We start from the raw sequence: 22,495 nt of genomic DNA, 5'->3' as shown, positions 1-22,495 counted from the left end.
TTGCTTCTACATTTACAGACTTAAAACAGCTGATATGCGTTTAAATACACCACTGATTTCTTTAGAAACTGCATCTATTTTAAACAGACAAATAATTATTAGTATTATTTTTAAATACAGATTTAAATCCTTATGCTCTAACTGTAAGAATTAGAGTGGCGTTTTATATATATAGATAGAAAGATATATAGTGCACGTATAGCTTCTATTGTACCACAGAGACACAGACACACACAGTTTTTGTATTGTTTTCGTGCAATCTGTGCGCGCGCTCCCGCCGCTGTTGTTCTGCCGCGGCTGCGCGCGCCTGGTGTGTCACGTGACCGTGTCTGCTCGCTGCTTGGCTGAGGGAAGCGTGTTAGCAGGTAACTATATATTTTTTATATATTTGTATCGAAAAATACAAAACAAATCTCGCGTACGTTTAAAAAGCAACTCGTACGCGTCTGCGTATAAGCAGGCGATGACGCGTTGATTGGGATGTCTCCTATTGTTCGGCGTGTAAAGGAATTAATAAAGGGAGATATTTGTGTGTGTGTGTGTGTGTGTGTGTTTTGTGTAGCTTCTGCGCCGTTAGCGTTAGCATGTTCCCGGCAGAATGCTAGCATCGGCTCCGGCTGTTCGGTGTGTGTGGCCATTTTCTGAGTAATACCGCTGATGGGCCTGTTTCAGTCTCGTTCTGCATTTCGCTCCTCGCTTCATTAACGAGCACTTAACACAATTCCAACACCACAGTTTACGACCTAGCCAGCGCGCTCAACTCAACTTCGTTAGCTAGCTCGCTAAAACCCATCAATTGAGTTGAACCGAAAATTAGTTAGCATTAGCGAGTTAGCCAGCACGGACACAAAGGACTCCTGATTTCCAGCTAGCTGTAGCTTCCTAGCTAGCGTTGCTAACATTGTTTACATTTCACAATCGCACATGAATCTTTATTTATTTATTTATACATTAGAATAAAAAATAAACAGTCAAACAAATCATTACCAGTGTGTCAACTCTGTGAGTCGACTCGGGATTGAATTGGTAATAATGAGTTTGCCTGCTGAATCGGTTCTTAAAAATGTTAGAAGGAATAACAAACAAATCCATCCTTTGTTTGAACCGAAAATTGCTTCCCATTTTGTTTGCCCGATTCATGTTACATCATCTAATGTCTGCTATGATATAAATATTACTTATTGATTGTTTGCAAAGTAATCTAAGGCGTTAATGTTGATATTTATAAAGAGCTCAGTAATAAATCTGTGTTATCCCAGAGAGTCACCAAAGCTGTTACCAAAGACTTGTTCCTCTAAGTCTGACAAGAAATCAGAGGCTGATTTTAAGATTTTTTATTGAAAATGTTTTAAATTTTATCTAACCGATTGTGACACCAAATTAACTTCCATTTAAACCAATACTGTTAGTCAGGATTCAGGTTATACAGTAAAGAAATCTTTTCATGATATAAAGTTTGTCTTGGAAAAGCTAGTCTAATACGATCCAATACTATTCCAGGTTTTCACCTGGACCACTAATTTTCTTCTGTTTTACACCTTTAATGATCTACAAATACAAGTTAGTTTATTATACTCAGAGATGTATTAAAGTATCAAACTACTTTTCAGTTTTTAATTATTATTATTTTGTCTCTAGGTAAATAATCAGTTTTCTTTAAGCAAAACCTTGCCAGGAGTTCCAGCCGTTATTCAAATCGCAGGTTTCTATTAATGTACTTGTTCTAATACGCTCCCATTTCTGTAATAACGGTTGATTCACATGGACTTGAAAGGCTAATAATTAAGAAAATAAAAAATGTGTTCTTACTTGACCAAGAAAAACAGAATTGCTGATATTATATTTATGAGACATTTATAAAATGAGACATCAGTGGCACTGCTTTGTAAAATCAGAAAATACATGGGAAAGTTTTCAGGACAGAGGAGTTATTATTAGGTCTTAGTTCGTGAGAAAGAAAGGGACAGAGGATGGAGACGGAACAGCAGTTTATAGCTTTTTATGCACGTCTCGGAGACTAAATGTTTCTTAACACAATTAAGTGGTTTAAAAGCATGTTCTAAATTGTTTTATTTCTTATTTATTATAACAAGTTGTATTCTGATGTGTACTATGTGTCTTGAACGGGTTAAACACTTCCCAGTGGAGTCAGTTACTGTCGTCCTGTAAGCCTCCATACAACAGGCTTTTATAGAGAGTTGGGCTCACAGCAACTTTGGCTGCCGAAAGACATAATTACATAGAGTCATTTGTTTGAACATTAAATGGGAGCTTGTTATATGACTATAAATTGTAGAAATGTCACATTGTAGAAGGCTCTCATACATTAATGAGTTAAGTCGCTAGTCTCATTTCATAACTTTAAGCCTAATTCCTGATGCATTTAAGAAAGATCAAAAACCATTTATTAAAAATGAATAATAAAATATCTATTGGAATGACCATAGACTGTGCTATAATTGGAACATAAAAGCAGAAATTTCCAAACAAGACAATGCCAACTGGACATTATAAATTTTCTTTGACCACAAGCCTTGACCACTGTATATATACTGACTGCTACTGTATATAACAGTCAAATATGTTTATCATAAGTGAATAGAATGAATATTTCTTGCAATGACTTATCAGTCTGTTGAGAAGTGTTGGGTTCTACTTGCATGATTATTCACACGTGGAAGATATAAAAGTGACCGCCACTAAACGGTCAGGCTTCCAATTCGGACCACCAAATATTTACCAATTTGATGCAAACTAACAAGTTCTGTTTCCGTTCAGCTTTCTCTTTGAGCAGCTTGATTGTCGTCATGCTGTTATAAAAATTACAGACCTTTATTTAGGTTTGAAGTTAACAGGAGAGGTTTTTACGGTTCAACCATTATGATAGTGAAATAGGAAACCTGCTTAGTGTCAGTGGTACTCAGGAAGTGTCTATAATATTAGACTACATAAGAGGCACAACTAGTTTGTTTAAGTGGAGGTAGATGGACAGGGAAGTTTGTTTTTTGTTGAACTCTGTCTTCGATTTTTCCTCATATGTATTTCCTCATATTTTCCTCATATTCATATGTAAAATGAAATGAGCTGAATCGAACGAAAGACGAAAAGCCAATATGTGAAACAAGTGACTTTGCATGGGGTTGTGTGACCCCTAGTTTTTGGAACCCCTGCTTTAAATGAAATCTTGGGTGAGTTTAGTGCTTTGAGTAGCTTTATGTAGTATTCTATGGACACGTAGGAAGGACACGTCCGTCTGTATAATGGTCACATCTCTTAATATGGCATCTCTCACTTTCTAATCTTCTAAGCCTTCTTTGTAACAGATGTTACAGGTACTTATTGCAACCATAATAGAACCATGATGCAAACTAACAATCAGTCGTGGCCTAATGGTTAGAGAGTCTGACTCCTAACCCGAAGGTTGTGGGTTCAAATCTAAGGCCGGCCACGACTGAGGTGCCCTTGAGCAAGGCACCGAACCCCCCAATTGCTCCCCAGGCACCGCAGCATAAATGGCTGCCCCCTGCTCCGGGTGTGTGTTCACGGGGTGTGTGTTCACTGCTGTGTGTGTGCACTTTGGATGGGTTAAATGCAGAGAACGAATTCTGAGTATGGGTCACCGTACTTAGCCGTATGTCACGTCACTTTGTAACTCCAGTACATCCAGAGCCAGCTTTGATATTTGAGAAGAGAAGAACGGACAAACCTGTTTACATACTTTCGTATCACACCGGTATTATATTTTCGATTTCGAATTGTCAGAAGGTCTTTTTTTAGTGGACTCACTGCATGATTTAAGAAAAAAAAAAAGATAATCATTGATATGGTGAAACTTTCTGTAAGGAAATGTTTCTTTAATAGTTATAGAAGGAAGTGTCTTGTGTTACCATAACATGACTTGTAACCATTAACACATAAATCATTAATTGCACTGTTCTCGAAAAGTAATAAAATCAGAACCAAGAGGCCATTGATTATTTTCCTATAACAACATTATAGAATGTTTTTTTTCCTTTACATAATGAACCATTCCACCGAGTAGGCTGACGGGTGAGACAGCGATGCGAGACGGCCCTGTTTGATTTCGAACACGGGAGCGATGCGGTTCAAAAAGCCTTGAATTTAGACTTTCTTTATATATTTCAGGTGACTATTTATCCTGTCAGTGTTGTGAACAAATTAGTAAAATTTTTTTCTTTTTAATAGAGTAGTCCCATGTCTGAAAGGACAACCAAAACAAGAATGCATGTTTTATTCGGATCAAAAACATTATTTATTTATTTTTTTGATTTCCCGAACAATTTCCCCTGCCCTTGGGTAAGTTTTTGGGTCTACAAGTTTTCTGTTTTGTTCACTGTGCAGGGGAGTGTGTTGAATTCTTAGCCATGGTAATCACAAATACATTACAGATGTTATGGATAGAGATTCAATGTTTAAAAAAAAACAGTGTAGTATTGCTTGAACTCTCCTTCCAGATGTGCACATGCACTCAGGGAGTGGCTTTGTGGTATGTTATTATAGTGTGTGTGTGTGTGTGTGTGTGTGTTCTATAATGACTTTTTTATCAAAACGGATGTAGTTTGATTTCTCATGGCCACGGTCGAAGCTAACTGATTTATAAGATCGTATAGAATGTAAGTGCACTTATTTATTTTTCTGCCTTATTTTCCAGATTTTTCTATTTTGTACATACATTCTTTTGTATATACTGTATATGATGACCTCGCTGGGCGGCGACCGAGCCCGGGGCACTCGGGAGAAAGTGCTGCCCACATCCACACAGACCACACAGCCACAGAAACAGCTTCAGGTACACACGAAGCACTCGTTTTGATGCATAAATTCTCAGTGTGTAATTTGTCTTTGCCTTTGAGTGTTATTGTAAGGACAAGCGTTCAACATGTCTATGAAGCTAGGATTATCATTTACATTAATACAAGTCTGATTTGGAATTAAATCCAGATGAAATGTTTTAACCCCAAAATGTGGTGTCGGTTTGTCAGAGGTTTCCTAATTTATTTATTTATTTATTTTTTTGGTGTGTTTTTATTTGTTTAATTAAATTTTTTTTTCAGGCTACAGCAGAACAGATCCGACTTGCCCAAATGATTTATGATAAGAATGATGCAGATTTTGAGGATAAAGTCAACCAGGTGAGGCATGGGTTCATGTTTAACGCGTCATTTGTCATATTAATATCAGAACTACTGATGTATGCTTAAGTAAGTGTGTGTGTTTGTAGCTCATGGAGGTGACGGGGAAGAACCAGGATGAGTGCATGGTTGCTCTTCATGACTGTAATGAAGATGTCAACAGAGCCATCAACTTCCTGTTGGAGGGGACCTCTGACACGGTAAAAACACAAACACACTTTTTTTATTGGGTTAGTTTAGAAGATTAAGCTGTAGCGTGTGACGTAGCGTATTTCTTTGTATGCTGTAGCATCACAGTAACTGAGGAGCTAAACACGTTGCAGCGTTAAAATACACCTGTGCACAAATGGAGCTCCATGAACACTTGGATTATCTATGTTGGTGTGGAAGATCTTGTGTGTCCTGCGCATAGCCCTGATTCCAATCCCTCTGAACGCATTTAAAATGAACACCACCACCAAATATTGGCCAGGTCTCCTCACCCAACATCAGTGCCTGACTTCGCTAATGCTCTTTGGCTGAACGAGCACAAATCCCCACAAAATCTAGTTCTTCCCAAAAGAGAAGTAGCAGTAATTATAACCACAGAGAAGGGATTAAATCTGGAGTAGGATGTTCAAGAAGCATGACTGTTCTGCTCCAGTGTCTACAAACATTTTGTCATATAATGTGTATAGATATTTAAAAATATAGTCTTTGTATTTGTAAATAGATATACCCCAGTCATTCCGGGGTCAGAAGTAGCATAGTTCTTTTTGGGGGCTTTTTTTAAACACCTGGTCACTTCATGCATTTTCTGTGATCAGATGAAACTGGACAGGTGTAAATGAATGTGGTTGTTCAAGCCACATACATCAGCGCTTATACTCCTCCCAAACGGAAGTACGTCACTCAGGTGATCTTTTACCCAGGTGTCTCGCTGGGGCTTAAAATGCACTGCTGCCACCAGCGAAAATGCAGTAAACAGTAAATGCTGTTTTTTGTAGCATAAGTTTTTTGCCTTCTTTTTGATTTCATTCTGAAAACTGCATACAGCAAAGCGTGTTCCTTTTCAATTACCCCGGAAATGAGGTAAAATATATTTGCATTTTGGGCGGGAGTAGAAAGATCGGATCGATATCCGATTCGCCGAGACGCATTTATGTTGGCCTAATGTAAATGGAACAGTTTTAACAAATCGGATAGCTGTCGGATCAGAGACAACACATGTAGTGACCTGGTGTAAAAAGGCCCTTTGTCTTAATGTTTCTGAGACTAACACTGCGTGCGTTGCAGTGCGATCTGGTGAAATCTGATAGGCTCATGCTTTGATTTTTTGGGAAATCTTTCACATGAAAAGTGTCATTTTTGTGAGCTGATGGGTAATCCTGGGTCATACGTGGCCCGTACTTGCACCACTGTGTCTAAACATGGACTGCTTAAAGTACTTCACAATTACAGGTCACATGCCCACTACATGCAGTTGTTTATAGTCAGTTTTAATAAATGGACTAGACTCAAATATTTCCTAGGGCGCATTTACACATTGGCTTGTTTGAGTCGAGCAGTGGTGTTATATCCTCACCTTACAGTAAGTGAAACCACAGCAATCGCACGTAAACCTGAACATGCAGTTTGTGAGAGTCTGAGTTCGGTGAGCTCTAGCGCAGTCGGATTGCAGACACGTGTCGACTGTGCTCTGACAGTAGGAAGTGAACCAAACATGACCTGTATTTTCACATGCACACAAACCGAGCTGAAGGACATGTGGAACAAAACACTGTGTAAATGTGAAGTATGCTGGATATTTAGACCAACAAACAATATGTTTTAATCGAGATATTAATGTAACTGAACTAAACATGAATTTTTTTCCCCCAAATCATTTGAGCTGACTCCATATTTTGTTCTTTAGTGAATCTTGTGATGTCAGTGCACACTTCGGAAAGTTTTATTATATTTTTATAGTTATGTATAATATTAAAAGTGCTAATTTCACGCAGATTTGGCCTTATGGGTGTTAACTGGCTAGATTTGATTCGATTTTCCTAACTAGTTGGATATTGTTTCTGTTTTATCACAGACTCGTAACATTTTCTTTGTAGTATGAAATAGAATTTAACATTATTCTGTAATACTTTGCCATGTTGTAGTGTACATTCATATATTCATGTCTTTTCATCTGAAACTTATAAAAGTTGTCTTTGCACTTTTCTAGACCACTTGGGAGACGGTGGGCAAAAAGAAAAGCCTGGGAAAGGACGGGATCTCCTCAGAGAGCAAGGAGAACAAGGAGAATCGTGAGAAGAAAGGCGAGAAAGAGAGCAGCAAGGCTCGTGGTGCAGCAAACCGGAGAGGAAAGGGGGCCAGTCGTAATCGGCCAGGTAAGAAAAGCTGAGCCTTCTTAGAGATTTCATAGCTGTTGCTGTTATTGTATGAACTCCCAAGCTATTAAGAGTCTCTATCATAGCGACTGATCAAGCTGATATGTGAAGGACAAAAGTCTGTTTGTTTATTTATACGCAGAAATGTCGGCCATACAGACGGTTTATTTTGTAGCGTGCACAAACAATACACTATACAAATTGCTATCGCGAGTTCTTTAGTGTTGTCAAAATACCAAATACACATTCTTTTTTTTTTTTGTAATATTTTAAATTTAAGCAAAAACGTTTTTTTTGCATGTGTGAAAATCAAAAGGTATGATTTGACAACTTTTCTGCATGTTTTCTGTTTCTCTGTGTGTAAATTTTTGGTTGTCAGTGAGGGTTGAGGAGAATGGAGTGGATCCTGCACCAGTGGAGAAAGGATCTGACCGTGGCCGCAGGGGGAAAGGACGAGGTACACAAAAGTCCCAAAAAGTTGGACACGCCCCTTTTATGCTGTCTGACTGTTTGTTGAAGTTGTCTGTGTGTATGTAGGGACCGGAGGCAGAGGGAGAGGCCGAGCCCCAGGGGCCAGCAGGTTTACAGCACAGGGAATGGGGTCAGTATGATAATTTGTGCACACTGGACTCGACTGGCTATTCACAGCTTTGTAACGGTTTACGCTCCATTTAAGATTTTGCTTTTGTCACTCATTTTTTCATGTTCAATCCACAGGACCTTTAACCCAGCGGACTACACTATGGACAGTGGCACGAACAACTCGCATGCCGACGTGTGGGAATCGGGGACCAATGATGCCACAGATGGTACAGGTAGGAGAACAAAACACTTAAACGTTTCACTTTTGTGGCTTAATTGTTTGCCAAGGATTTCCCTTATGTCTGCTTTCTTCATCAGTGGCATGGCGCAACACTCTGGAAGACTGGGCAGCTGAAGACTGGACCGAGGATGTGAGTGTAAGTCAAGCCATCTTTTAACATCGCTCTTTATTTTTATATACCAAGAGATTTTTAAGAGATTTACAACCAGTGGCTCATGATTAGGTTTTGTTCTTTCAGCTCTCAGAGACCAAAGTGTTCACCTCCTCATGTGCACCTCCAGCTGAGAACCATATCACACCCGGCCAAAGGTGACAAATATACGTGACCTTTGTTATAACCAGCCCTTGCTGCTTTCGCCGTTGGAATTAGATTGCTCCTGTAATGATGCTGGCAGCTGAACAGTTGTGTTTCTGTGGTGTTTTGTGCAGTCTGGACCTGGCGTCTCTGCTGCAGAAGCCAGCTGGCAGAGAGGACTTGGAGAATCTGAAGCCAGCCTCGTCTCAAGGGCTTGGCCAAAGCCTCGTTTTCACCAACTCCCACCACCAGCCCACACGCAACGGAGGCACCACCACCGGCACTACCAGCTACGCACATGCCACCCTGGTGAGGCACTGGAAGCAAGAAACTGGGTGTTTCAGACCTGTACCAAGTGCCACAGTCAAGAATTTTTATTGGGGGAAAAACACTTAGTAAATGGCTAAGGGTTGTTATCGAATTCTTTCAGACTTTGAACCACCAGAGCAATTTCAGTGACAGCAACATTGCAACACTGAATGTGTTTTGACTTATTGTGCTTATTTTCCTTGAATGCGACTTTAGATATTATTTGTAAGTTAATTCGTGTTCATGTTATGTTCTTTTCTCAATAATGGCAAGCGTTAAAATTCTAGGCCGTGATAATCATATGTACAGTAGAGTACAAAAAAACTGAACCGATCTTGGATCATATGGCATATAAGTGTAATTAGTAGTATTGTTGCTTTGAAAGTCTACGAGGATTTCTTTTGCGCTAAATCTTGTTTATGTTTACAGTCCCCAGTTTTAGGTTCTGGATTTGGGGATCTGGGTGGCCCAAAGCTGGGACAGACCGCTGGACAACAGATACTAGAGCAGCTTAAGGGACCAGGTCTTGGGCAGCTTACCTCCCAGCCTCCTAGCTCGGGGGACAACTGTACCCCTGTTGTGGGACTGGGGAGCACAGGGATGTCTGTTCCCTCTTCATCCTGGGATATCAAACCTCCTGGAACACAGAGCTCTGCCTCACTGCCGTCCCAATTCAGTCGTAAGTTTCATTCCCGTTATTATTCTCAAACCAGTAGTACTGCAAAGTATTCTTCATATAATATTCTCTGTTCATGTTCAGTTTTCAACTAGTAAATAAATTAGGGCCTTATTTTCTGTGCCGTGTGCCTTCCAGGGGAGTTTAAGATGCAACCAGAGCCTTCATTGGTGCTAAGCCAGCTGAGCCAGCGGCAGCAGAGCTCCCTAAGCAACACGGGATCTCTTCCGCTGGCGAGGCAGCCCAGTCCTTCCCCTCAGAATGGCCCGTCGGCCATCCAGGCTCCACTGGAGGCCTTCTCCAAAGCACCAGAGCCTTCTCAAACCCACGTGGTCCCTCCACAGGTTGCAGACTCACAGGCCAGCAGCACGCAGCACCGGCAGATTAAGACACAGAAACGAAGAGTAGCTCCCACATCCAAGGTGAGTATGTTTTGTCAGTTTTGTGTTCCGTGCCTTTGTCAATAGGATTTTGGTTTTTTTTATTTTTAATTTGTGCAGTAATGTGAAAAGTATTTCAAAAGTATATTGTATATTTCTAAGAGAACTGTGTATATCAGAGTTTTGTACCCCCTCTCCGGAGCATATCGTTTAGTCTTCTTGTGGATTCAATTCATAGATTTATGAAGAACTTAATAATGTGAAGAACTTAATGTGTTATATAGATTCCGTCCACTGCGGTGGAGATGCCCGGCTCGGCAGAACTGTCCGTGCTCAATGTGCAATTCGGCGCTCTGGATTTTGGTTCAGAATCGGCATTACCAGACTTTGGCCAGCCTGAGAACTGTAACAGTGAAGCTACACGAGAAGCGGCCGTGCCCGTTCCTCAGACTCAAAGCAGCTTATACTCCAAACCTATCAGGTCAGATGTTTTTATTAGATGAGAATTATTTATTTATCTTCCTGTATTTCAGCAAGAACAGTGGTTCTTCTGCTTTTGGTGCTTGGAAATACTTGCAGACTCCTTAGTGTTTGAAGCATAGATTTATTTTATTAGCATAACCCAATTATTTGGTGAACACGATCCAGATGTTTAAAATTTTGGGTACATTGTGGAGCATTATACCGATTTACTGAAGTCATAAAATCTCCATTAACAGAAGCCAACTGAGTTATGAATGACAAATGTCAGTGTTACTATGGGCATGTTATTAAAGTCTCTGAGTATACTTCATGGACACCTAGAGGTCCATAAACATCAGACAGGGTCATCTGCATAGCTTAGTCTTTAAGACTCTTCAATTGAATATAGCGTACTAAATGATGCTGTATATACACTGACAGTATTGCATGTTTATCCCAGCAGTGAATCTCTGGCCAGTCCTGTCCCATTGCTGCTGCCTCTGGCCTCCTCTGACAGCATCTACCCACCTCCCTCTGTGCCTCTACCCAGTCTTGCTCCCTCCCTTATCACCCCCAGTGCTGCCTCATTGTCCACCTCTACCTCCTCATCTGCCTCCTCCTCGTCCTCCTCTTCATCTTCATCGGTGGCGTCCTCAGCTGGGAACAGCTTTGACTGTGGAGTGGCTCCTCACTCACGACTGACCTTCTCCCAGAGCAAGGAGTCCTCTGGACCTGTAACGGTAAGAGTGTCTCCTTCCCATTTGCTGTGTAGTAGATAATGAATATAGTAGATTTTTTTTCCTTTTCTTTTGAATTCTTCATGATAAATGTTGAGAGTGTTTTTGGCTTCTCCTTGAACAGAATGGTTTTAATAGCGTAAGGACCTCTGCTGCTCTAGACTGTAAGTGGATTTTCTTTTTCTTTTGCGTTGGATGTGATTTTTTTATTTTTATTTTGCCTGCATCGGCGCTCCATAAACATTTCTACTTTTCTTCTGCTTATAGCCACATCAAGTTCCTCCACTCCAAAGCCAGATTCTCCTTCTTTAGCCAGTAGCACCAGTGTTGCACCTTCTGCACCATTGTCTCTGTTGCCCCCTTCAGTTACGCCCCACAGCTCGACTCTATCCAATCTGGCAACTGAATTGCCCTCTTCAACCCTCTCATCTCTCAGCAGGTAAACAGGATATCTCTTTTACTTCTTTTCTGAGATGTCATGTCAAGATGGAAGCAACAAGTGACATGTTGCTTCTCTTTGTTCTCATTTGTTTTTCCCTAGTAGCCATGTGAACAATGTCCATTCCTCTGTATCAGTTCTCGGCACCAGTTCTTCACTAACGGTGAGTGTGATCACACACACACACACACACACAGCATATTGTCAATACAAAATACTTGAATACAATTTTTGTACTATCAACACTTTATTGATAGTTAACTCCATTCCAATCCATTATAGCGTGTTTTTTTTCTTACGTATATACATATATAATTAAGTTATAATGCTAACATCCCCATGTATCTTTTTATCCGCAGTACACTAATGTGGACAACGTGAATTCTCTGGCTGCGTCGTCAGTGGTGTTTTCCTCCGCATCCGTCTCGGCTCTTTCCAGTAACAGCGTGAGCAGTGCAGGAAGCAACAGCTTGCACTCAGCAGCTCTTGGGCTCAGTGGGAACGGAACCACTGCACCATCAGCCATCAGAACCACACCCTTGCTTTCTTCTTCTACTGGTCAGCTTTCACATGCATTAGTAGAGCGTAGTTGAAAGATTTTGTTGAGATTTTTTTTTCCCATTTGCTAATGTGGTTTTCTGTGTTGCATTACAGGAAAAGCCCCCCCTAACTTGTCTCAGGGGGTTCCTCCGCTGCTACCCAACCAGTATATTATGGGGCCTGGAGGCCTGCTGCCTGCATACCCGGTAACCGTTCTAGGCATTTTATTTTCCAAAAACATCAGCTTTTACTTTTCATGTACACAGTAAATGGTCTGTGTGTCATATGATCATTAGATCATTATGTTTATCGTGATATTCTACAACATGTAGAAAAGTATGTGTGAAGGAATGTTTATGTCCTACAGCAAATCTATGGCTATGAAGACCTCCACATGCTGCAGTCCAGGCTACCCATGGTGAGTCCATATCCATCTTGTTCAGCTTTTTTTGTGAGTGAAACCTGGTTATTTATGAGTAGTAGCTTTCCTTAGTACTGCAGCAGATCTCTGCTTAACAAAATGTCCTCCAAACTGTTACTATTCTCACCTTTAAGCAACCTGTCATCTACTTGTTTGTGTTTGTCTACAAGAATGGATCATTTGTATTTGAAAGCTCTGCAATTTAAGGATTTTTTCCCCTCTTTTGCGTGATTTTTGTGTCTGGTTTAATTTCCCCACTAAACTTGTGCTCCACACCATGCAGGATTACTATGGAATCACATTCCCAGGACCCACTGCAACCCTGTCTAGCAGAGATGGGAGCCTAGCCAATAATCCTTACTCAGGTATCCTGGTGTTGGTTTCATTTCTGCTTTTTATGAGTTTGTTTTTATGTTATTTTTGGCTATACAGATGTTACATTGGTTTCTAAAATGTTACACAAGCTTACATAAGCTCACGCTTTCCAATAAAGGTGAAGTGACTAAGTTTGGCAGGGGTGACTCCACCTCACCCGCTCCGCCAACTACCCTGTCAGCAGCTCATGCGCCACAGGCAGCTCAGCCCCCACAGGCGCAGAGCCAAGGTCAGAGCCAGCCTCAGCCGCAGGCCCACCACAGCACCCAGCAGGCCTTCCTCAACCCAGCTCTGCCCCCTGGTTACAGTTACACAGGCTTGCCCTATTACCCAGGTGTGCCCGGCATGCCCAGCGCCTTTCAGTATGGCCCCACCATGTTTGTACCTCCTGCTTCTGCTAAGCAGCACAGCATGGGACTGAGCAACCCCTCCACACCATTCCAGCAGCCCAGTGGTTACAGCCAGCACACCTTTAGCTCAGGTGAGCCATAGACTTCAAAATTGCTAATATTTGATGTGCATTGAAATACAACCTTTTTTTTTTTTTTTACGTGTCTTGTGCATTTATTTAATTCATGTTCAGGGTATGATGACCTGACACAAGGCCCAGGGGGAGCAGAATACAGTAAAGGGTACAGCAGCAGCTCTCAGACACAGGCCAAATCTGCTGCTTCTGGCCCAGGCAAAGGTGCTAAAAGTCACACGTGTGATTTTTAGAGTTTTACTTCTCCATGATAAAATATTAACATCTTACGTTGTAACTCCACAGGTGTCTCAGTGACGTCCAGTAACTCTGGCGTGCCTGACATCAGCGGAACTGTTTACAACAAGACTCAGGTAATGACCACACATCGCACATCAAATGTGTGCTTTGAGATTCTTGATGAGTTTGAATGGTGTGTGTTTATCAGGCAGAATTTATGTTCATTTTTACTTCCCCTGCTTGCAGTCCTTTGATAAACAGGGTTTCCATGCTGGCACACCACCCCCCTTCAACCTGCCCTCAGCTTTAGGGGGCACAGGACCTCTAAACCCCGGCGGGGCACCTGGATACGCGCCAGCTCCTTTTCTGCATATTCTGCCTGCTCACCAGCAGCCTCATTCCCAGCTGCTGCACCATCATCTCACCCAGGACGGACAGGTAGGTTACAAACACACAGCTGAAGACAGTGTAAACATTAAAGCATTCCTGCATGCAGAGTTGAAGGTGAAGGCTAGATCGCACTGGCAATACTGGTAGTCAAACAGCTTTGTGGGAAAACTAAAATTAAAATAGACTAACGATGTCTACGAGAGAAAAATCTTTAGATCTCACGAGGATCAATTTGCAGCTAAAGTTTTGACCTTGTAACTTTGACATTTGTATTGACTGATCATTTCTCACGGAATCTTTCAATATTTGGGAAATTCTTCTCGTATATGAGTCACTCAGAAGGACACTAACACTAGAACATAAACATTAATTTACAGCTTATGATTCATGGAACGTAAAAGACGAATCATATAGTGTGCAGAATGTACAGATGAGAGATAATTAAGTGCTGTGTGTGTGTAGGGTGGGCCAAATCAGAGGAACCAGAGCAGCAGCATGCAGCAGAAGACCCAGGTCAACAAATCCAGCTATGGCAGCTCTCCCTACTGGGGCAATTAAATAGTGCAAAAGCCCTTTGACCATCTCATGCACACCAAGTTACTGGCCCATTCTGATCATTGCAGAGTTAGCCTCTGTACAGCAGCAAGTTAAACACACACACACACTACCATCTCCCCTCCCCTAGTTCTCATCCACCCCTTTTAAAAGTTTTGGCTGTTGTATGTAAAATATATTTATGTATGTATTTATACAGTATATATGTATTGGTAGAATATGAAATGTGGTTTATGGCATTTTTTTTGCTTTGAAGGACCGTTTCTGTTCATTTCAAAAGAGGATTATGATACGAGGATGAGAACTAAGTACTAAATGGAAGGTGCATATTACTTGAACACGACCCAACTTCATGACAATGTGGGAGATTCTTTTTTTTGTATACATACATGAACTTAACAATGGTGTACATTATAGCTAAGCATCATTTGATGGTGAAGCCTTTTTTTAAACTTTTTGTATTGTACCCATGCACATCATTGACCTGTGAATTTTTATTTTAATCCAGGGGGCTTTTAAGTTCAGTGCTTTAACTGTTTTTTTTTTTTTACGTCCCCTTCAATTGTGAATCTTTCCTTTATCCCATTATTTGGCTTAAACATGGTTTTGAATCTAAGCATCATTTTAACAATGATTTTACCCTTGTCGTCAAAATAAAATATCTGACCAGGTCTTATTTTTTGTCATGTGTGTATATGTATATATATTTTACCTTGTGGCAGAAATACCCATAAATATAAAAACAAAATTCTAAGAAACTATTGACGGAAAAATTTAGACCTCAAGCTGGTGTGGATCTACTTCCAATCAATGCATCATAAATGCATGCATAAAATCATGCATCAACCAATTTCTGGCAGATGGACTTCCAAACAAAACATCTTAAGATTGATTCTCATACAATGCGACAACGATAGACTTGTGATTAAAGAAAAAGTAAGTAAATGCCACTTAAATCATGAGCCTTGGCTAATGGAGATTCTTGCTGTTCAGGAGCATGTGTTACTTTCCCCCTTGTAATTTAACTATTCCAGGCACAACTTCCTCCTTGTGGTGGCTTTTATGTTTTTTCTGATAGTGATCAGAGTGGAATACACTTCATGGCACAAGATGACAAAATCGAGACCTTTTGTATAAATGGCCACGTTTCAATTTATTTAGCTAAAAATATACAAGGCATTAAATTCTGACATTTCAAAGAGCTGCATTGGTCGATCATCTCAGACCAATAAAAAGCAAGATAGATGTATGTAATGGAAGCCGCTTAAGGTACATTTTCATCATTGAGCGCTCACTCAGACCTTTTGTTACATGTAGAATATTCACATTAAGTGTGGACGATACATTTACAACAGCGGAGAGATGTAATACTGGTAAATGGACAGAATTTAATTTGAATTTGAGGAACAAGCGCGCACTCAGACGCTCAGTCTTAATGGAAAGCAAGGCGGTGGAAAACAAAACAAAAAAGGCATCAAAGAATGGAACAATATTGCAGATTTCTTGCCCAAAAGAGAAACAAACTGTACAGTATACATTTTTTTAAAAACTGTTCATTATTAAAGGATGGATCCTTATTAAGCCTTTTTCTTTTTCTTCTTTTTCTTCTCAGTCTGCTCAGGTTCAGGTGCCTCCGCTTCCTCCTTCACCTCTGGCTCGGGTTCGACAGCCTCACTCTTTCGTTTCTTTTTCTTTTTCTGAGGAGCTTCTTCTTCCACACCATTTGACAATACCTCTTCCTCCTCCTTTACCTCTTCATCTGCCTTCTTTTTCTTCTTCTTGGCAATTACCTCAGCTTCTCCATTTTCCTTCAAATAGACAAACCACAGATGTTAGAAATAAACCCAAAAAGCTGCCAACAAGTTTATTTCCTCAGTAAGAGTCTGTTCTGCTCACTTCAGCGATCAAACCCACTGCGAGGGGTCCGTCAATGGTTCGGAGCGGCTTTTCTTTAGCATGGCCTTTGCAGAAACAGTACCATGTTATGGTCCTGCCTCTAGTCTAGTCATGCAGTAAGTATTAAGTGCAGTCAAAACACCTCACTTACTTGCTTCACAGCTTTGGCTTTCTTAGCTTCAACTGCTTCATCCTCTCCCTCAGCTGTGGAGAGAGCTTCTAGTTTCCTCTTCTCACGCTTCTTTTTCTTCTTTTCTTTCTTCTCGATTTTGCGCTTGATCTCCGCTGCCACTTCACCTGCCTAAAGAGAAAGGGAAACAAACAAAAAGCTCAAACACACCCTGCACAAGACCAGGCTTCATAAATGGTGAGTGCTGTGCAGTGTCAGGCTCATTAAATCAGTTTTTGCCTCCATATCAGAGTCAGGGTAAAGGTGGTCATCATTCACAGCAGAGAATCAGTAAAGAAACCCCAAATGAACTAACCTGCACAACTGCCTCCTTCATGACATCCAGGTTCTTCCTTGGTGTTTCACCAGTCTCATAAAAAGCCAACCGTTCTTCTACCTGGTCTCTCAATTTATCTCCAAACACACTGGTAGGAACCTCTGAAAAACATCAGGATTTAGGAGTTAGCAACAGACCGATCCAAGTACACACAAGTTTATTTGACTTGCCGAGTTTGCTCAGTTTAATTTTTCAACATCCACTCCAAACAGGGTGGAATACTGTTGACGAAAAATAATGACATCATAGCAAGTCCATCTTACAACCAGTGAAGGGCATGAAAGGTTAACATCATAACAGAAATCACAACTAAAATAACTCCAATAAAATTTTATTTTACAATAAAATAAAAGCACGTGGTTTGTTTTGGAGTTTAAATATTAAACACGTTGGAGACGGCACAACCCAAGTGAAACCAAGTGTGCTAATACTTCAGGTTTTGTTGCAAGAGCCAGTGCTTTATATAAACAGTGGTACATTAAAATGAGACTCTTGATGTGGTGATAATTCCTGTCTTGACATTCTGCACCCTATAGGCTCATTAATATTTCTATACCAAGTTTCCCATGTTTTGCTTCAGTTGCCACTTGGCTAAAGAAGAGTTTCTCTTGCTATTCATTTTTCTATATGGCAGTTCAGACAGTTCTAGCTGTACATTTTTTTTGCCACAGACCTTATTAGGGCCAAAGACCTCACCTTCAAAATATATCAGGAAACAAAGGAAAAATTGTCTTAGCTTTAAGAGGTGGAAAGGTTTACTGGTGGTATGGTGGGGGACTAGATTTTAATTAATTAAAAAGAAAAAAACTGTTGCAAAAATTAATACAATGCAAGAGAAACACAACCTTTGCTGGCATTTAGAATTGTACAAACTAGGGGTAGTAACAATAACTAAGCCTGGTCACATAACCCTATCCTCTTTTTTTTTTTTAGACGCCCCCCCCCCTTCTTAGATCACAATTTCCCTTTTAGTAAGAAACAACTAAAACACATGCATCAGACTATACTGAATATCAAAACATATAAAATTCATAAACACACCCATCACTAGTTGTTAATGCACTGAGAAAATCTCACCAGCAAAACAGTCGATCCGAGAGGCGATGGTGCACTTATTAGCAAGGTAACGTGAGATGCGCCCCTTATTCTTGGCGGCAGCTCGGCCAATGAAGGTGGAGTGGAAAATTAGACCGTACTTTGGGGTGTTTCCTCTCGTCTTCAATGCCCTGGATTTAAGGAACAAGTTACAAAACGCACTACACACTGAAACTCTAAGCTAAATGAAATCACCCAAGACGCTGTAAATCACGTGGGCACTAACTTTACTGTAACTACCTCTCAGAGCCCTGGGCGGCTGCTCAGACTGGGGGGGTAGCATACTGTAAAGGAGTGGAATCACTTTTGGTGTGTTAAAACACTCAAATCAACCACTGCAGCTTTGCCCCTGCCCTGCCATCACAGCGGCCGCCTGAAACCCCAGCAGGGACGGGGAGCCCCAATACCTGAACAGGGCCTTCTCTGCTCCAAGGATCTGCACTGTAGAGGCCGGATACTTGGCCAGGTTCGTCAGGCTTCCAGCGTGGGAGATGAGACGAGCGCCAACCTGAACGCAAAGATTACAAAATTGCGGTAAAAAGAACAGCTTGCGAGGAGGAGGACTTTGCTTTACACATATGTCCCTATACATATTTTGTGCTGACATGCACGAACATGAAGTCTAACCTAGCTATAAAGAAAGATGATAAATAAAATCACACTGGCTTGTTCTTTCATGCAACTTTGGCAAAATTCTGTAAGGTGTAGTTAACTGGTTGGTTTTATTAACTCTGTTGGTTTTATTAGTCAAAACATTAACTGCACTATTTTAGACTTCTACATAAGAATTCTCAAAAGTCTTGGCTAAATGACAGAAATTTCATATAAGACCTCTACAGGTTGGTAAAAGCAGGCTTCAGTAACTGCAGTAACGCACCACTTCGCCGATGAGGGCTGCCAGATTGGGGGCCACCTGAGACATTTTGGAACGCAGGTATTCTTGCAGCTCTAGTCTGTATGCAGTGATGGACACGACTCTGCTGGAGAAACTTTCGATGTTGATCAGGTCGATGGGGGAGATGTCCATACCTGGGAACAATAAAAAGAAAGTGCTAAACTCTTATGCCATCTTTCAGTTTCCTAATGACTTCCAAAATCTGCTCAGTTGTTCAGTGAAATGATAAGCCGTCATCACATGGATTCAGTGGATTGACAGATTATAAAAACATCATGACTTCCGAATGAAATTCCTAAATGATAAGACACCCAAAACTCACCCATAGATGAGCGGGATGCGTCCAGGATTGCCTGGGCTTTAGCACTGTCCATTGTGATCTCCTCCAGAGCCTCCAGGCTTTCCTCACTCAGCTCCTTCCTGTTCCCAATAAACTTGGCCAGCTTGCAGTATGTGGCATTGTCACTTACTATCTTGATCAGCTCAGGAAAATGGTAACCGTACCACTCACTAAAACACAAAAAAGAAGGGGATGTCTTAAAACAAATCACTAATCTTCCTACTGAGATTAGTAGGAAATCCAAACCAGGCTCGTTGTCTCCGCCCTCAGGTGGTGATCTGCCTCTTTGATAGACAGACGTGCCCAAGAACGGCATTTGGTATCCCTCCTCTTTCTATACAGCCAGCGCTGTAGGAGACGCTGTCTGTGGTAAGCATTGGGAGGCTGAGAATCGCAACATTGCAATGGACAATGGACACTCAGGGTTTATGTATTATCAGCAAATGTGTTTACATGCGAAAAACCACCAATAAAATGGATTGGTTCAGTTGTGGCAGTAGAGAGGTTAATCAGATTTGTTCTAAAGTAAAAGAGATTACACACAAATACTGAAAGTCTTAGATTTCCCACTAGCAAAACTTCCTGGTTTACACAACCCGTTATATACTACCAGAACATTTGCATATAAACACATTTGTTTTGACCCTGGAGAAAGCAAGCCACATTTCAAATGTTAAATAAAATCTAGGCGGCTGTTTAGTTGAAATCAGTTAGTACTCGTGTTCACACACCATGCAGGGACAACCAGCCGAGCCCTGGATTAGATCACCAACATAACACCACCACTCAGACTAACTGGCATACCGAACACGCATGGAGAAGGTGTTGATGTCCTTGTCCAGCTGATCGAGCAGGGCGATGGACTGGATGATCATGTTGTCAGCCCTGTTTACGTTGAACTTAACCTTAGCTCGAGAATAACTGTGACCCAGACCAAGCTGTGCTTTGGATGCAGCCTGCGCCGTGAGGCCCTTGACTAGGGAGTGAAAGTGCAAGCGCACACCTAAAAACAGAAAGGACATCAAAACTTCAACACCAACACAAGACACTGAAGTAGTGAATATATTTGTCTACTGCAAACTGTTCAGTTTTTCAGTATTAGCCATCAGACATCAGTGGATTTAGATACATCATTACAGAAGCAGTTCTGTTACACTGATTTCACATTCATTCCACAAACCTCTGAGAACCTCTGCCACAACCCCTCCGGTCTGAATGGACAAGCCCAGTTCCTCCTGCAGTGCTGCCCCAATCTTGCCATCAGCCACCCCAAACACTGCCTTCTTCTTGCCCCCTGAAGGCAAGTTTGTCTCCAAAAACAGCTTAAGATCAGCATGGACGACTCCTAGAAATAAATAACAAAACCAGGAAATTAATACGTTGCCTAACTCTTCTAAACACGCTGCTTTTAGTGCATACTTTTGCTCAAGTGTTCAGTTTCATGAAATGTCAGCACAGTGACTCAGTGGATTGACAGATTATTTATACATCACAACACCTGAGTGATGAATGAGCCTAAAATCTCAAACCAATAAGACCTCACCTTCTGAAATGGCATTGATGTTTTCCAGGGCAGACTGAGCAGACTTAAAGGGGAAGAAAGCTGCAAGTTTCACCACACTGTTGAATTTCCCAATGTTTAGGACACTTTCCTCCACCTAAACAAAAAACACCTTAGTGTTAAAAGAATCCTTGAATATAACTTTCCTCCCTTAAATCGAATCAAAAACGGCTTTCAGGTTCAGCATGTGGAGGTGATTACACGGTTTTGGTGTAAACACGAAGACCACTTGGGATCCAGTGAACTGAATGCAGACTAACAGACAGTAAGAATATTGGAATCACTGAGAATCAGAGTGAAAACAATACTGAAAGCTTCATGTTTATAACACTTTCCCCCCTTCAATAAACCTAATTGATCATTTTTATATGACTTCAATAAAAACAAACTTTTGGCATACATAAAGAAACCGCAAACTTTAGCACACAGACACATCATTCCAGCTGAAACGGTAAAAATTTTAATCATCGGGATTAATCTTGCACAACATTCTAGATATAATTATGGCTTATTAAATCTGCACGTTTATGTTCATCGTGTTTTCAGTTATAATACCAAGAACAAGCAAAGAGTAACTCGTTTTTAATGCTCTGATATAAAGGCCAGTTGAGCAGGTAAAGCGTGGTGTCGTGAATCCCTGTGGGACTGACCTGCGGCAGCAGCATGCCGATCTCCTCCACCTCCTTTACGGCAAACAGCGCATATCCGGCCGCGTGCTCAAATAACACGTGTAACAGCACCTGTAGAGAGGAGACACAAACAAAAAAACCCCTAAAACTTCCAGCACGGTTCTGATTTCAGAATCGTAGGTAAAAACGCTTCAGTGACTCCCACAGAAAACTCCACGTGGTGAATCTGCTTATTAGCACTGCAGCTAAAGTGGAGCTGAAATCAGACCACGTGTTTGTCCTGCAGAGCTACAAACACGCACGAGGGACCAAAACTGCTGTTTATTTAAAAACTAAAAAGTCACATAATACATCAAAGAGAACGTTGTTTTGATTAAAAGAAGCCTTTGACGTATATATAACGTATGTAACGGAATATAACGGTTTCTGTGCTAAGTGCACGTGAGCCTGCACGAGGCCTCACCAACACGTCAGACCTGCACTGTTAAAAGGCCTGGTTTGTTTTGGGTACAAAAGCACAAACATTACTATGAGTCGTATACATTAATCTTTTTTATTTAAATCTCTGCTATTACTTTAAGAGAAAAATCAAAGCTACATTCCAAACAGGCCTAAACTAGCTTTAGCCAACTAGCACGCTAAGCTAATTAAGTACACATATTAAATAAAACACCGGTTACTTCTGTCCAGTGCGACCTAAACGTTCCCTACGGTAGATCTAAACCATATTTATTCCTCCTTCTGTGCGAAACAACTCTATTTTTTCCTCATAAAAAGACGCCTCACCATGTTGAATCCGTTTCGGCGCCACACGCGCTTCCCTCTCGCACTGCACTTCTTCACTGCGCTCGTGCGCACTGGTCCGCATGAACACCCGTGACTAACTCTCGCGATAGGACGATAGAGTACGTGACGTCATGCGGCGCACGTGGCGGAAAAAGGAAAGACTCCT

General features: G+C 41.1%; 2 protein-coding genes and 1 non-coding gene across 6 annotated transcripts; 1 reads left to right on the top strand and 2 right to left on the bottom strand.

Annotated features, from left to right (window-relative positions):
* Positions 1 to 227: 227 nt before the first annotated feature.
* Positions 228 to 15,297, top strand: ubap2a (ubiquitin associated protein 2a). 4 transcript variants are annotated; one of them, XM_027152645.2, is made up of 27 exons: positions 228 to 365; positions 4,673 to 4,810; positions 5,076 to 5,153; positions 5,243 to 5,353; positions 7,351 to 7,516; positions 7,896 to 7,973; positions 8,054 to 8,117; positions 8,234 to 8,331; positions 8,417 to 8,475; positions 8,578 to 8,648; positions 8,769 to 8,943; positions 9,373 to 9,622; positions 9,758 to 10,041; positions 10,284 to 10,480; positions 10,925 to 11,201; positions 11,323 to 11,362; positions 11,466 to 11,637; positions 11,743 to 11,800; positions 11,997 to 12,195; positions 12,292 to 12,383; positions 12,545 to 12,595; positions 12,882 to 12,963; positions 13,092 to 13,454; positions 13,557 to 13,661; positions 13,743 to 13,810; positions 13,923 to 14,114; positions 14,529 to 15,297. In XM_027152645.2, exons 2-27 carry the CDS (start codon positions 4,715 to 4,717, stop codon positions 14,622 to 14,624), a joined length of 3,522 nt encoding a protein of 1,173 aa, XP_027008446.1. In that variant the 5' UTR covers positions 228 to 365; positions 4,673 to 4,714; the 3' UTR covers positions 14,625 to 15,297. The 4 variants fall into 4 exon arrangements, with proteins under 4 accessions (XP_027008446.1, XP_027008448.1, XP_027008445.1 ...); XM_027152647.2 differs by having other exon boundaries at positions 11,740 to 11,800; XM_027152644.2 differs by having other exon boundaries at positions 10,922 to 11,201; positions 11,740 to 11,800.
* Positions 15,298 to 15,748: 451 nt separating this feature from the next.
* Positions 15,749 to 22,470, bottom strand: nop56 (NOP56 ribonucleoprotein homolog). The gene is made up of 12 exons (XM_027152648.2): positions 22,330 to 22,470; positions 21,565 to 21,654; positions 20,897 to 21,011; positions 20,534 to 20,698; positions 20,158 to 20,356; positions 19,336 to 19,523; positions 18,996 to 19,147; positions 18,526 to 18,626; positions 18,101 to 18,249; positions 17,003 to 17,124; positions 16,669 to 16,818; positions 15,749 to 16,429 (listed from the first exon to the last, which is right to left on the bottom strand). The coding sequence occupies exons 1-12, from the start codon at positions 22,330 to 22,332 to the stop codon at positions 16,199 to 16,201; spliced, it is 1,665 nt and encodes a 554-aa protein (XP_027008449.2). The 5' UTR covers positions 22,333 to 22,470; the 3' UTR covers positions 15,749 to 16,198.
* On the bottom strand, positions 16,899 to 16,966 carry LOC113646468. Its single transcript, XR_003441450.1, has one exon. It is a non-coding gene; the product is annotated as a small nucleolar RNA SNORD57 (small nucleolar RNA).
* Positions 22,471 to 22,495: the final 25 nt, after the last annotated feature.

Source organism: Tachysurus fulvidraco, chromosome 21 (genome assembly GCF_022655615.1).
Source record: "Tachysurus fulvidraco isolate hzauxx_2018 chromosome 21, HZAU_PFXX_2.0, whole genome shotgun sequence".
Taxonomy (NCBI): domain Eukaryota; kingdom Metazoa; phylum Chordata; class Actinopteri; order Siluriformes; family Bagridae; genus Tachysurus; species Tachysurus fulvidraco.
This window is presented reverse-complemented; position numbering and strand designations above follow the sequence as displayed.

Bases quoted from the DNA above. Each gene is read 5' to 3' on its own strand.
- ubap2a (XM_027152644.2), top strand. From the start codon at position 4,715: ATGATGACCTCGCTGGGCGGCGACCGAGCCCGGGGCACTCGGGAGAAA. The intron at 9,623-9,757 runs GTAAGTTTCATT...TGTGCCTTCCAG, and splicing joins ACTGCCGTCCCAATTCAGTC to GGGAGTTTAAGATGCAACCA. The intron at 11,363-11,465 runs GTAAGTGGATTT...TTCTGCTTATAG, and splicing joins GACCTCTGCTGCTCTAGACT to CCACATCAAGTTCCTCCACT.
- nop56 (XM_027152648.2), bottom strand. The intron at 19,524-20,157 runs GTATGCCAGTTA...TTTGTGTTTTAG, and splicing joins ACCTTCTCCATGCGTGTTCG to TGAGTGGTACGGTTACCATT. The intron at 18,250-18,525 runs GTATTGGGGCTC...CCTTAAATCCAG, and splicing joins GCAGAGAAGGCCCTGTTCAG to GGCATTGAAGACGAGAGGAA.